Raw genomic sequence first — 15,215 nt, 5'->3', positions numbered from 1 at the left:
ATGAGCTTTTTATAGAAATATTGTAAATTTAACATTCACATACAATTTGAAAATCATCACTTTTCTATATTCTCTGCAGAATAATAATTTCCAAGGGAAATCAAGATTACCATGTATTTAAGTAATCCTATTTCAGTGTGAAGCAGAGGCAGCTCAGGGAACCACTTCTGGGCCAAGTTATTCAACTTCTCCTAAAGTTAAAAATACACTTTTTAATCTCAGATCTATATATTCAATTATGGCATGTTGTTCTTTAGAAAAATATATCAGCATCAGACTTCTTGAAAATCTAATATATTTGTATTACTGAGTTGGACCACTAGTTAAGAAACATAAAGCAAAACCAAGAGACAATTTGAATCTAAATTATCACCTCACAAATGGGAAAAAATTTATCAGTATTATGCCTTGTATGTAAACACATATGTAAACAAAAATGCTGCCTAAGGTCAAAGGCCACATTCACTTCCAAATTAAAATGAAAAAGGGTAATAATACATCAATTTGAATCATAAAACTGTCATTTCTGCAAAATATTAAAAACAGTGGGCTGGGGATATACCACAGCAAGCACAAGATCCTGAATTTGAGTCCCAATACAAAAAAAAAAAAAAAACTCCACAGTAACTTATAAAATAATGACTGTCATTATAAGGAAAATCATGAAAGTCTTGAGGCAAAAAAAAAGTACAGTTCTACATAAATCATTTTGAAGCAAATGAGAAATTGTAAGATCCTTACAAAAGTGATACATCACATGCTTCTACACATTTGTCAAATTTTAAACAAAGATTCTTAAGATATTACAAATTGTCAGATATGTTCACTAATAAAGCATGACATTTAAAATGTTTGTTATTTTCATAGTATTTTTATTTACAAAATAGTTTTTTAGCTAACCTCCTCCCCATAATATCTCAGATATGTAATACAGTATTCTTTACCTTGTAAAGAAAAAATACAGTGACTAATTCTTTTTTGTCTTTTTCATTTTTTTATCAGTACCAGGGATCGAACTCACGACCTCCTGCTTGCAAGACAGGTGCTTATGCCGCTGAGCTAAATCCCCAGCCCTAATTCTCTTTTTTAAAAAATCACTAAATTGTAGTGAAGACTTAAAAATATAACCTCCCCCAAACTAGGTAGTTTTATTATAATGTTCTTCAATTAATTATGCTGCTTCACTAATGTTTTCATTACAACATTTTGATAACATGGTGTTCATTAGGTTTTTATGAACAAGGCCTTATGCTTCATCTTACACAAAAAAACAGCAGGCAATAATAGCATGTATGCATATGCAGGTGTAAAAACAAGCACAAAAAAAACTAAAAAGGAAACCAAAAGTTAACAGTGATACCACTAAGTGATACTTTCTTCTTCCTCAAAATTTCTTATAATTTTTACATTGGTGCAATAGTCATGAATTATTTTGTTATAAGAAAATAATTTCCAAAAAAAAAAAGAAAAGAATTTCAGGCTGGAGGTATTATTACTTAGTGGTAAAGTTCTTATCTAATGTGAAGTCCCAGAATTCAATCCCCAACATTTCCCCAAAGTATTAACTTCAATATTCACATACATATTACTACATAGGCCAAGATAACATCTCTAGCCTTATGACTATAGTCCATTTCATAAAATGAGTATCTGGATTCAATTTCTACAGTAAAATCTAATTTAAATTTCAAAATACTTACATATTCCTCCCTCTCATGATAAATTTCCTGAAAGACACGATTACGTAACTGAGTTATTTCTTGTTTTATTTCTTCAATTTCAGATCCATCAGGGTCATCAGACTTTAATCAGAAAGAAAAAATGGCTTTATAGGTTTATTGAAGTAGACGAAAATAAATCTTCCTATAATAAATGCAATTTCTATGCCTAGTATACAAAAGGATATAGGCTCAATTCCCAGGACCAAAACAAACAAACAGAAAACATGCAATTTCTATAGTAAATCATTCTGTGTGATTTCTATATATCCTTTAGGGCCTACCATATAACTGACCCTTGAAACACTTGAATTAACTTAGATCAGTTTACTCTAACACTGACTTCTCCAAAAGCTACATTAAAGAATCATAAAAAAATAAATACAATTACATACATTTTTCTTATTTCTGAATTTACTATAGATTTTCTCAAATACAAATGACCAACTGCAACTATAAAGCAAATGTTATGAACAGAAGCTAAAGCTGAATTCTCTGACATTGTTTTTTAATGGTATTAGCTAGAAACACAGTAAATGCATGAATGTAGAAAGCATCTACTACAGGAAAAAAATGGATCTCACAAAGTACTCCAAAAGACTCCAATGGTGTTTTAATAAATAAGCCACCTTACAAAAGAAATATGCTTTAGAAGTTGGATTTGTTTCTCCAAAAGTTGAAAAATTAGATTTTAAAAGGCCATCTTCTCCACAGCTTAGAACAAGATAACATTGGAAAACTCTTAAACTCTGAAAATGAGAACAGCTTCCATTTCACTCTCAACTAGGTACTCAAGAAGACAGACATAATAAAGTTAGATGAAGATACAATATAAATCTTTTCTAACACAACTCTTCAAAAGATTATAGAATTACTCTTATTCACAAAGTTTCAAGCCTACAGAATTGAGTTGGTACAGATTATAACATCATAGCCCCTCCAGCTCTATTTTTTGGGGGGCGCGGGGGTAACTCGGAATTGAACTCTAGACCTTGTACTTGCCGATCAGGCACTTATGCTGCTAAGCTATATCCCCAACCCCTTTTATTATCTTATGAAAGCAACTGAAAGTACTTTCTAGAAATATTGTCAGCCGTAAAACACCATAATCTTAAAATACAACAAAAATCTACCACTGGGGAAACACCTTATTTATTACTTTCATGTGGTAGGTTTGTATTGTATTAAACATTCCAACAGTCTAAATCCAAAAATTTTTTTCAAAACATTTTTAAATGTTCATGTTATTAAAAACCAACGTAATCATATAAAATATTTTTAAAAAGTAATTATATAGGAAGATACAACATTTACACTTATTAATGCAGCTTATTGATATACAGAGAAAAAGGTACAATATGCAGAATAAAATGTGAGTGTATTTTATAAAACAGAATCCAAGCAAATGGGGTATGAACAGCATTAAGTTAGAAGCAACTATTTCCTTACTTCTTCCAAATTATTCTTTTCAACCAATTTCCATCTCAGGTTAGCTTTTAAGCCTTTTAGTTTCTTCTTAATGGCCAGCAAGTGATCCACACTGGGGCTCATATTCATATATTCAGTCATTTGCTTTTTAAACTAAGCAAGAGAGAGTTACTATATTTTCAACCATATCAAACAACAATATTTACTAAACAGTTACCTGACCACTTACTACTTTTTTAATATTCGACTATGAGAAAATAAGAAAATGCCACAATTTTCAGCAAGACAATACTCCTAATTGCCTACTTCATTTCTATTTATATTATATCTAGCAAAGCAGCAAAGACTAAAGAATTATCTCAATTGAAACATAACATAGTATATACATTTTCAATATCAATAAAAACTTTTCACAAAAGTAGGTTTGATAATATGTGTCAAGTTTTAATAATGTTTAGCCCTTTTAACTTGGAAAGTCTAAGTTTTGGAATCTGAGAAATAATACAAAATTATACACAAATATTATGTATAAAATTTATGGTAGAAAAAACTGGACATAACCCTAATGTCCAATATATATGAAAGGTTAGTGTTATACATCTATACTAGAATAATTTCGTCATTCGAAATGACAGTACAAAAGAATCCTTAATCATGTCACAAAATATTCATAACATACTATTAAATGAAAAAAATATTTTCAACATAGCTTACAAGACAATGCAATGCACACTGTCTGTGTGTATGTGTGGGTGTAGATTATGTGTGCCTGTGAAACTATCTTAGGCTAAAGTATTGTAAGAACTGTCTTAATTTCTTATCTTTATATAGCAAATTTCCTACATTAAACTTACAGAGGCATAAAGAAAATGATGACAACGTTTTCAAGTAACTAAAAAAAATCAAAATTCCCTCTTTATTGTGAATTCAATTAATAGCAATGAATTAATAGCAATGACTATATTCCTTTTCTAGCAATAAACTTTTCAACACTATGATTACTGAATTACTGCTCAGCACTTTCAGAAAAATTCAAGTATTAAAAATTTAAAGCATTAATTTATAAAACCAATTAGAGAAAGCATAATCCAACCTCAATACTGTCTCTGTACTTGGATTGTATGGTGGCAATGAGCTTTTCCTCTGAACGGATCTTCTGCAGTACTTGACTGTAGGTACTTAAAATTATCTCCCTGTCTGTATCACCTTGCTCCTAAATGAAATTACAGATAGAATTATACACAAAGGAGTAGCTAAAATAATTAAATACTCCAATAACAATGGGTAAACTTCAAAACGATGCCTCTAATTTCTACATCCACTTCAAATTTCTTAAAAATCCAGCTTTTTTCTAGACAGAAGAAAGATATCGAACACATTAATACAAAAAATATTAACCCTACCACACCAAATGTTCCTAAAGCTATTAGAAACAGAATATGTTAATAATGCATTTTTTTATTATTGCTGTTGTTTGCACTACTGATCATTGATCCCAAGGCCTCACATATTCTAGGCAAGCACTCTACTAGTAAACTACCCCCAATCCCTTTTTACTTTGTTTGGTTTTTGTATTGGTGATTGAACTCACAACCTCACGCATGCTAAGCAGGTGCTTACATCACTGAGCTAAACCTCCAGCCCCAGCCCCTTTTTACTTTGAAACACAGTCTCACTAGGTTGCCCAGGCTGCCCTGGAACTTTTGATCCTTGGTACCTCAGCCTCCCAAGTAGCTAGGATTACATGTTCATGCCACCATACCTGGTATAGTAATATATGTTTAATCCAAAGTGAATACAACTATAAAAACTAAAAAAGGAATAAAAAACATAGCCACTGAGACTCTGAAAAGCAGACTAAATACATAAGAAAGAATTCTAATCTGTAATGTTAATTAAGCTTACAAAATACTCTTGAGGAATTATACTAATTTTTTAATTTTGAGTTTTCAATAGAGCTAAGATTCTTATAGTCATTGGGTATGATGCACTCAAGAATCAAATTATATAGTCGGCTGATCCACTAAGATTAAGAGGGGCTTCCTAGAATTAAATATTAAATTTCTTAATGTAAAATTACCTATTAAAACAAAAACATCAGAAAAAGTAAGACTTTGCACTGTGTTTGGATTAGAACTTTCAAACAAGCCTATAAGAGAAAAATTAAGATCACTCCTAATACTCTTAGTAGCAAGAATAACTACTTTGTTCGTTCATACATTCAAATTAGCAAGAGAGGGGGCCGGAGGTTTAGCTCAGCAGCATAAGCACCTGCCTTGCAAGCAGCAGTTGTGAGTTCGATCCCCGGTACCGATAAAATGAAAAAGACAAAAAAAAAAAAAAATTAGCAAGAGAAACCACTGCTTCAAGGGAAGCAATAAAAGACTATCAATACTCACAATCTGAGACATCTCTAGCTCCTTGCAAACACATGACTCAGCCTTCTCTAGGATTTCATCAATATTACCAATTGTGTCTTCAGAAGTCAGTGGTTCTTCCAAAGACAGATCAAAAACCTCATTTGCAAAAATAAAAACAAAGTATCTCAATTAATTCAATTACCATCCACTATGCCCTTATATCCAAAGCACAACATTAGGCTGTTCCCTGGGCAATACAGAGGAAATAAGATCACAGGGGAAAAAAAGATAAAGTATCTTTCATATATCTTACGTACCAGAGGAGAAAAGATACCTATACAGAGCATTAACTAAAGAAAATTAATGGTAAGGGAAGTGCAGGAACAATTCAGAGGAAAAGTAAGAGAAAAAGGAAAAAAAATGTCTTTCAACATTAATACCAGGTACATTTTGACCAAAAGCTGACAAACAAACTTGACCACTCGGGTCCTATGTTTATAGCTAGTAATGAAGAGCAGACAGTATCAGTTGTTGAAAAAAGAACACATATATTTTATGCCACAAATGCTACTGACCAAGAGTTCTTCTTACCTTTAGAGCATTCTGGAACCATGTTACAAGATGCAGCAGAGAACCCTCTGTTTCACTCCTAACACTGGTGAACTCCTCACTTTTACTACACTTCCAATCATAAAATTTTCTAAGTATTTCTTCAGAGTTTATTCCTTCTTTGGCAGGGCCATACACTGCTTCTAAAGAAGCTGACAGATCCTACAAAAAGAAATAATTCTGAATATTAACTGCAGACTATGATTCATGATTCAAGCACTATGTTAGTACCCAAAAGATGTAGAAGTAATGTTAAATCTCCATTTATGAGAATTTTATAAGTAAAACTTAAAGACTCCTTAGACAGAGATGAAAACAAAACTATCTAGCAAAGTGATTTATATGAACTACAACAGTTAAAACTTATTAAGTGAATTAGTTACAAATACTAAGTTTTATATTTTAGGATTTAATTATGTACAAATTATCTTTATTACCCTGATTTTAAATATTATTCTTTGATTTTTTAAAATATGCTGTTCTTTGCTTTTTTAAAAAATTAATTATGTTTATTGGTACATTTTACTATTGTCTGTCTTGCTAAGTAACAATAAACTGCCAGGGGTGATGGTACATGCCCATAATCCCAGCATTCAGGAGGCTGAGGCAAGAGATTTCTGTGAGTTGGAGGCCAACCTGGCCAACCTCCAGTTAGTTCAAAGACACCCTGAACTACACAGTGAGACTCTGTCTCAAAAAAATAAAATAAAATAGCTACAAAAATATACAAGCATTTCAAACTAAGTAAAAATGTTACATATATACATATTAAAAGCACTTTTAAAGGAATAGAAGAAAGTGTAGGCAACTAGCATAGTCTTCTACCTCTCTCCAAGAATCAGCTCCTAGAAATGCTACAGAAACAAGAGTAAAGCATAACAGACCCAAGAAATTTTTATCGCAAAATTTGTGAGAAATCCCAAAAACCAACAGGATGATTGGTGCGTAGCACCAAGTAACTACAGTCCTTGCAAATGAGAAGCCTAAACTACAACTTGGAACAACTGGTGAAAAAAACAGACCTTTCTCCATCTGCTCCTCCCTCCCCTTCACTAGGCAGAAAAGTAGCAGCACCAGTTAAGAGTCAGTGATACTATACAAAGAATACACAAGCAGACGAGGCAAAAATGGACAGGCAGTACAGAGAACTAGCCAGCCCCTGAGCATTCTCCTGCTTTTTTTTCCCCTAAAATACCTGGCAACATTTACACCCAAGAGTGACATCCCCCAGAAAGAGCAACAGCTAATGTAAAAAGGACTAAGAGGTTTGCTGAAGATTAGGACAATCTAGGCAAAAAGTGAAAAAGGAATAGTTGAGCTTCAGTTACCACAAAGGAAGTTCTGCACCCTAAATACAACTCCCATTCTATTCCCTAAACCCATGTGAAGTCTTAAAAATTGAGGCCCAGGCTTTCACAGAGGATCAAAAATTAGACTGATATCAATAATTATGATAATAAGACAATGGATTATCAAAGATCTAAAGAAAAAATCATCTTTGGACCTAACATTTCATAGCCACCTAAACAACCATTTATATAGGAGACAGAAGTAAGATACCCTGAAACACATTATCTCACAAAGTCAACCACACAAAGACCTTTTATAAAGCCCTCTTGAGGGGAAAAAAAATCCAATATATAAATAAACAGAAATAAAACTAGGATCACATAAGTCCTAATGAAGCACTAATTAAAGGTATGCAAATCAGTTAATTATCAATTAAAAGATAAACTTATAAGTTATATTCTTGGATTAATTAAAGTGTGCTATCTAAGAAACATTTTTAAACTAATAAATATTGACCAATAAGAAAAGTGGGATAGGCTGGGGATTTAGTCTAGCAGCTCAAAAATCTTGCCTGGTCATGAGTTCAACACCCAGTACCAAGAAAAAAAAAAAAAAGAAAGAAAGAAAAATGTGATAGAAATTTTAAAAGGAGCCAGATCTATGTGGTGGCCCATACTTGTAATCCCAGTACCAGAGAGGCTGTAGCAGGAGGATCAAGGACAGTTCAAGACCAGCCTACACTATGAAGTAAGCTCATAGTGAACTGCATAGTGATTCCTTGTCTCAAAAGACCAAAAAAAAGGGGGGGGGGGATTTTAAAAGGAAACAATACAATTTTATCCTAAAACACCCTATGTGAAATAATGCTACACACTATTTAAACAGAAAACATAGTTTTAAAAAGTACAGCACATAAAATGTATGTATTGTATACATGAAAATTAATTAAATAACTGTTGCTGGCATATTTACCATACTATATATTTTCTTATGTATTTCTACTTATTAAAACACAGATAACTATAAAACAGCCTCAGGTAGGCCCTCCAGGTGTACTCCAAAAGAAGTCATTGTTATGATAGGGTCAGCATCTCAACTGATAGAGAAAAAGCTTTCAACAAAATTCAACATCCCCTCATAATCAAAGTCTTAAAGAAACTAGGTATTAAAGGATTTTAATTCAATGTAGTGAAAGCTATATACAACAAAATCATAACCAACACCATTCTAAATGAGAAAAAATGAAAGCACTTCCTTTAAAATCAGGAATAAGGCAAGGATATTCACATACAATCTTCCTCAAAACAGTTCTTGAAATTGTAGTTACAGCAATAGTGAACAGAAAGAAAGAAATAGAAAACAAAATCAAATTACCCTTGTTTATATGTAAGAGCCTATACTTAGATAACCCTAAAGATTCCAAAAACAGCCATTTATATTAATTTCAGCAAAGTAGGATATAAAATCAACACTGCAAGATCAGTAACTTTTCTATTCACCAATAATGATCCTGCTAAAGAATATACCAAGAACAATTCCACTTACAATTGCTACCAAAAAATAACTCCCTAGAGATCAATGTAAACAAAGAAATTAAAGTGTTACAATGAAAATTTCAGAGTGCTGAAGAAAAAAATGGAAGAAGACAACAAATGGTAAAGAGACCATGAGAAGGTCACATTCAGGGATTAGAACATTGTTAAAATGGCCATATTACCAAAAGCTAACTATAGATTCAATACAGTTGTCATCAAAATCTCAATGACACTCTTCAAAGAATAGAAAAAAACAGTACTAAAATTCAGATGGAAGCACAAAAGATTCGTAATAGCCAAATCAATCCCGAGCAAAAAGAACAAGGCTTGAAATATTACAACACCTGATTTTAAAATATGCTATAAAGTTACAGTAACAGAAACAGCATGATACTGACCCAAAAACTGATACATACACCAATGAAATAGAAAACACAGAAACAAATCCACACAATTATAGTTACCTGATTCTCAACAAAGGGACCAATGTGTTGCAAAGTCATTTTCTTTTAAGATTGGGGTTAAGAAAACCAGATACCCACTTGTAGAAGATTGAAACTAGAGTCCTCTCTCTCTCACCCTGTACAAAAATCAATCCAAAGTACATCAAAAACCTAGGTATAAGACCTGAAACTTAAAATGCTAAAAGAGAACAGCAAAAAAACTGCCATAGGCACGAAGATTTGCTGAATGGGATTCTGATAGCATAGCAAATAACTGCAAGAAATCAATAAATGAAACTAATGAAATTTAAAAGTTTCTAAACAGCAGAAAAAACCGGAAGTGAAGAGAAAGCCTATGGAATGGGAGATAAGCTTTGCTAGCTACTCTTTCAAAGAGAAGATTAATATCCTGAACTTAAAAAAAAAAACCCTATCAATAATATGCAAATAAACAGACCACACACACACAGAAATATTCAGCTATAAGAGCAAAATCATGTCATTTGCAGGGAAATGGATGGAACTGCAGCCCATCATATTAAGAAATTTAAACAATCCACAAAGTCAAGTATCCACATTTTCTCTCATAAGAAATTTTTTTTAAAAATTAAGAAATAACCTAAAGTACAAGAAAGACCATTAGAGAGGAGGAAGTAGATCAAGGGGAAAGGCATGAGGTAATAGAAGGAAAGGATTAAAATATATTCATATACAAATATGCCAAATGAAATCCTTCAGTCTATATAACTAACATGAATAACAAAAGAGATTTTTTTGGTTGTAGGTTCTCAACCTAAGTTTACCAATATCTAGTGAGAAGAAATAACCACAGGGTAAGGTAAAAGTTGTATTATGTGAAGGACCACCTAACAACTCTCCTTGAACAAAGAGCAATTACTTGCACTTTGGCTAAACCTGTAATGATGTGTGCAGAGTTGGCTGAGGCATTTCCTTCTCCCTTCAATTGGCTCTAAACAATGTGAAAGGGCTGGCTAAGATGCTAATGTGCATTATTTGAAGCCAGCTAACAGTCACTGTTTCCCTGCCCCATGACTCCCAAAACATGGTTGAGCCAGGTGGTATGTAGAGCCACCACTCCAGGGTTTTTAAGTGGGTTCAAGCCTCATGATAAGAGGCCATGACTTCCCAGGACAGAAAAGTTTGCATGCATAGTAGAGCTAAAGCACCACCCCCTAACATTAAATGCTACCTCGACTGTGTTATACAGAATGGTCTTTCTGCGTATCCTTCTCTTTGCATACTGCAGAGGTTCTTTCAGGCCTCCTACATAGCCTCACTCACAGTACTGACGTATTTCCCACCACTCTCAGTCACTCATCTTAAGTCACTCCCTTCTTCCTGAATTAATAAAATCTAGGTTAGGCCCTGGGTCAAGGTCTTATTCCAATAAGCCTTCCTCCTGGCCGGACTTAGGACCCTCTTGGATCCCCATAACTATAAATATGTCTTAGTTTATTCTTGCTGTGAATTACAATGAAGTGGTAGATTGGGATTAATGGGTAGATTGGAATTGCTAGAATTCCAGTAACTTTTTCATGGGATTACAAATATATACTTCCCAGACCACGATAAGAATAAAAAAGGGATCTCTATAGTATTGTACAAAGATAATTTCTTACTAAACTACTACCCTTTTAGATTCAACATTTATTTTACTATTCTGAAAGAACACCACTAAAGTAATTCTATTTAAGAAAATGTTTCAAACCAGGGCTTCAATGGCTCCTGAACCATCATCAAAACTGTATCTTCACTAGAGCAAAGTAAAAGAACTACTAGATATACATAATTAAAAAAGGATTAGAAGAGACAAATAAAAAGGTTGTTGTTCCAAATTTTATGACCAAAGAGAAAGCAGAGTATTAACAGATAAATGAAAATGAAGAGTTCAGGAGTGTTTCCAGAGAGACATCAATATGTAAAAACTAATAGTATTTTTCCATCAAAAGTAATCAGGAAGAGCTGGTAATGTAGCTCAGAATAAAATGCTTGTCTAACATGTATAAAGTCCCACCCAATTCTGCTAAAAAAATAAAAACTGTAAAATATAAAATGGAAATACAAAAGAAAAATGTAAATATCTATAAGTTAAATGAGAAATGCAGGAAGACTTGCAAAAAAAATTTAAGCCAAATTACAGGATAACAATGGGTATGACTAAGTAGAGAGAAATAGTATGTTAAAAGACACAATGACAGCACTGTCATGCTTATGCATCCCAAATTAAAGTCATTGCAGAGGTGACAACACAGTGCAGACAGAAAAATAGTACCATATTATACACCAGTAGCTATTATACTGCAATCCCTGCTCATACCAGGAGAAGAACTTCCCTGATTGTAGACCAATCTGACATAATGCTCTGCTAAAAAGCAAAGGGAACAGGGCCACTTATACCTGCTAATGTTCTTATCTCCTAAGTTTCCCCAATGAATGATGCTCCAGAAAGCCTGAAATCTGACATTTTACCCTGTTTCCAGAACAGATATACACTATACATAAACACTAAATATATTAACAGAAAATTTTAATACAATCAAAAGCAGAATTTTTTAAAAAAAACTCATCCACACAGTGCCACCTGAAATCCAAAGATAAACACTAATTTCATTCCTCAAAGGGTAAACATATGATTTAATGCATATTGAATATATTTTTAATTCCAACCTGCAATGTCTTTAAGCGTTCATTAAGTGGTAACTCATCTACTTCCAGAATAAAAATATGTATTGTCATATCTAGCTTCTGTTGCACTTCATTTCTTTTGGCAATCAAAATATTCCCTTCATTCTGGAGGAAGGAAAAAAGAATAACCACCATTAATACATTTGTTTTTTTACACAAGTACGTTTTTATCAATATTTACAAAAAGGAGTGACCATTTTAACATTACATTCTACAAACATTATAGTATAAATTTAGAACAAATATTTCTTCCAAGGACCAAACTGACAAAGAACTTCCTTTCCTTCAATTAAAAGTAAAATATTTAGATTCAAATATTCTGCCCTCCTAGTCTATTTTCCCATAATTTCTACAATAAACTTTTTCTGAAGAAATTTATACAACTTTCTATTATTATACAATATACATTGCCTTCCTCCTGTACCCATTCCATCCTCAATTCCTTACCTACTCAACTTTCAAGATTTGGTTAAATACATTCAAATGAGAGCAATCTGTCAGCAAGACATATGAACTGCAGCACTGCATGAACTGCTATACTACCCCAAGATAAAACCTTCAATACAAACAAGGGATCTCAGGAGTTGTATTTGGAAATGTGGGTAAAGGACATCAAAAATCCCTATACATTATCTCCACTATTAAATTTATCATACTATATTGAAATTACCAAGATACCTATCCCATAGTCTCAGAAAGATAGAAGGGATCATGTCATTAAAAATCTATGTTTCTATCACCTATAGCAATGTGGCATACATACTTAAAAGCTTAAACTTTTGGATACTTTTTCTTGTATGTGCTCAAGACTATTTTCTAATTATAAATAAAAAGAAAACAAACTCATGTAAAGCTTACTTAACCTAAAAAAAAAATCCACTTGATAACCAGGGCAAGAACACGCAAAATGAAGGTAACAATTCTAAGACTCAAATACAATAAAAGAAATAAAATGAAAATTTCTTTTGAATGGTGATTATGATTGTATGTTTGTCCCATAAGCTATTGTTTGGACTATCAAAATGAACTCTTTCTTTCCTAGCACTGGGGACTGAACTCAGGGCAAGTACTTTACAGAGCTATATCCTTAGCATTTTTTAATTTTGAGATAAGTTTTTATTTTTTATTTTAAGCCTAGCTTCACTTGTGATCTTCCTCCTTGGTCTCCAAAACACCTAAAATTATAGGCTTGGGCCACTTGGTCCAGCTCCATCAAATGAACTTTCAAGTCTTAAAACATCAGCAGTGGCAGAAACAAGTATTTGCTTTTTTTCTAAGTCACATTTATACTAATAAAATACCAAATCCTACAGCTACATTAAGCCTCCCCCCACCCTATGCTCAAATCACAAAAATAAGATGATAAAAAGCAGTTCTTTTTCATCTTTTTATCTTATTACATAAAAATACATTAAAAAGCATTTTATATTGATCTATGGTTTAAATAAGATGCTTAGATCCAAATTCCATATTAACACTTAGAACTATACATTCTTGAGAAATTCCCTTAATTCTTGTGAGTTTGTTTCCTCACAAAAGAGAAACAAAAAATTTCCATTTAAAAGTTAGTGTAAGAGAAAGTTTCAAGAGTATCTGTAACATTGTCATGTTTCACAGAGATTCGAAAATGATTAATTCTATCATTTTTCTCTTCCATAGTAAAAAGTGAGCCATTACCTAGTACACAAAATAATCCAAGTCTAATTCCTTTTCCAAACTAAACACTGTTTGTATTTCTAAGAGACTATTTATCATGCCCACACTTCTCATTCAACTGGTCAATCTAGGAATGAATAGGAAAATAAGTGTTTCAGAGTACGAACCACAGAAGAGACACCACCAGTATTTACAGTGACACAATCTAAACAAAAATAGTTATAGGAAGCTATGATGGCTGTAGGAGATATCTTTACAAAGAAGACAAGGAGTTATGTTCAGCTCAATACAATAACTATAGAAAACAACAGGAAGTATACATACATGTGTCAAAACTAATAAAGAATTCATATAAAACATTTCATAACTCTCAACACTAGATGGCTTAGATAGTATTTAATACTATGTAAGAGTTCAATACTATACCAAAACATGTCAATCACACTAAAAGCTAAGGTTTATACTAGCAGGTATGAAAACCATCCTCATTCACAGGCATTATATGAGCCCCTCGAAAAGTCAGTATTTCTTATAATAACACCCTAAAGTTTAGCTTTCAGAGTCCCTCAAAAGGATACCTACAAGAATTCCAATCAAAAATTTGTAGTTTATGGATCATTCCAGTCCATACACAACTTACAAACAGAGTTATACATGAACAATCTTGCCTAATAACATGGTTGAAATATTTTATTAGATTCTCAATGGAATTGAGATAATCAAAAATCAAACAGCATACAACAAGAAAAAGATTGGTTAATCATTTATCCACAATCACCAATTATATATTACACTTTCTTTATAAGGTAGTATTTTATAGCATTTCATATTAACAAATTGATTATGCAAATAAAGCATGCATATAAATGCAAATGAACGCATTTATATGATGCAAATAAACTATCATTATACCATTTGCAGTCCCTCTGCCTTCTAAATACTATTACATGTTCAACAGATAAAAATCTTAATAGAAAAAATTCTCAACCCACCACATTATCACATGTTTGAATCTCTTCCTGAGCCAGCTTGTATTCTGCCCAAATTTTCTCTAATGCATTCAAAGAAGGTATAGTTGTAACACGTCCTTCATCCAACATTTTTAGAGCATCTGAAAGGTCATTCCCAAAATGGACATTGACGTTGACATGCCTGTTTTTTAAGAAGATCAAAAAATGAGAAAGCTAGTGTGAAAAAAACTTACACGTATAGCAGTCATCTAAAAGTTATTATTTGCAGTGCAGGTTATGAAGAGGCACTTTTTGAAATTGTACATAAAATCTTATGTAACTTTAACATGTTCCCACTGTTTAAGCCACTGGTGATACATGCATAATTGCTCCATCAGGAAGCATGACCAAATCACTTTTACTGGTGTTTTTACTAACAAAATTAATAAAGGTCTGTAAATGAACCAAATCTAGTAAGTTGCTTGAATCTAATTTTGGCCTAAATATATTAATGCAATTT

At 32.5% G+C, this 15,215-nt stretch overlaps 1 protein-coding gene across 1 annotated transcript in view; it reads right to left on the bottom strand.

The window, feature by feature from the left end:
• The window catches only part of Stk31 (serine/threonine kinase 31), an 89,219-nt gene that overhangs the window by 42,804 nt on the left and 31,200 nt on the right, over nucleotides 1–15,215 (bottom strand). Inside the window, exons 11-18 of the mRNA XM_063234589.1 lie at nucleotides 14,738–14,897; nucleotides 12,072–12,194; nucleotides 6,098–6,277; nucleotides 5,546–5,662; nucleotides 4,240–4,359; nucleotides 3,168–3,299; nucleotides 1,701–1,802; nucleotides 111–191 (exon numbers count right to left, since the gene is read on the bottom strand). Of these exons, the coding sequence (XP_063090659.1) occupies nucleotides 111–191; nucleotides 1,701–1,802; nucleotides 3,168–3,299; nucleotides 4,240–4,359; nucleotides 5,546–5,662; nucleotides 6,098–6,277; nucleotides 12,072–12,194; nucleotides 14,738–14,897 (1,015 nt within the window). The remainder of the gene's footprint in view (nucleotides 1–110; nucleotides 192–1,700; nucleotides 1,803–3,167; nucleotides 3,300–4,239; nucleotides 4,360–5,545; nucleotides 5,663–6,097; nucleotides 6,278–12,071; nucleotides 12,195–14,737; nucleotides 14,898–15,215) is intronic.

Source organism: Cavia porcellus, unplaced genomic scaffold (genome assembly GCF_034190915.1).
Source record: "Cavia porcellus strain 051 isolate PalLab524CR breed Dunkin Hartley unplaced genomic scaffold, mCavPor4.1 scaffold_2, whole genome shotgun sequence".
NCBI classification, from domain to species: domain Eukaryota; kingdom Metazoa; phylum Chordata; class Mammalia; order Rodentia; family Caviidae; genus Cavia; species Cavia porcellus.
This window is presented reverse-complemented; position numbering and strand designations above follow the sequence as displayed.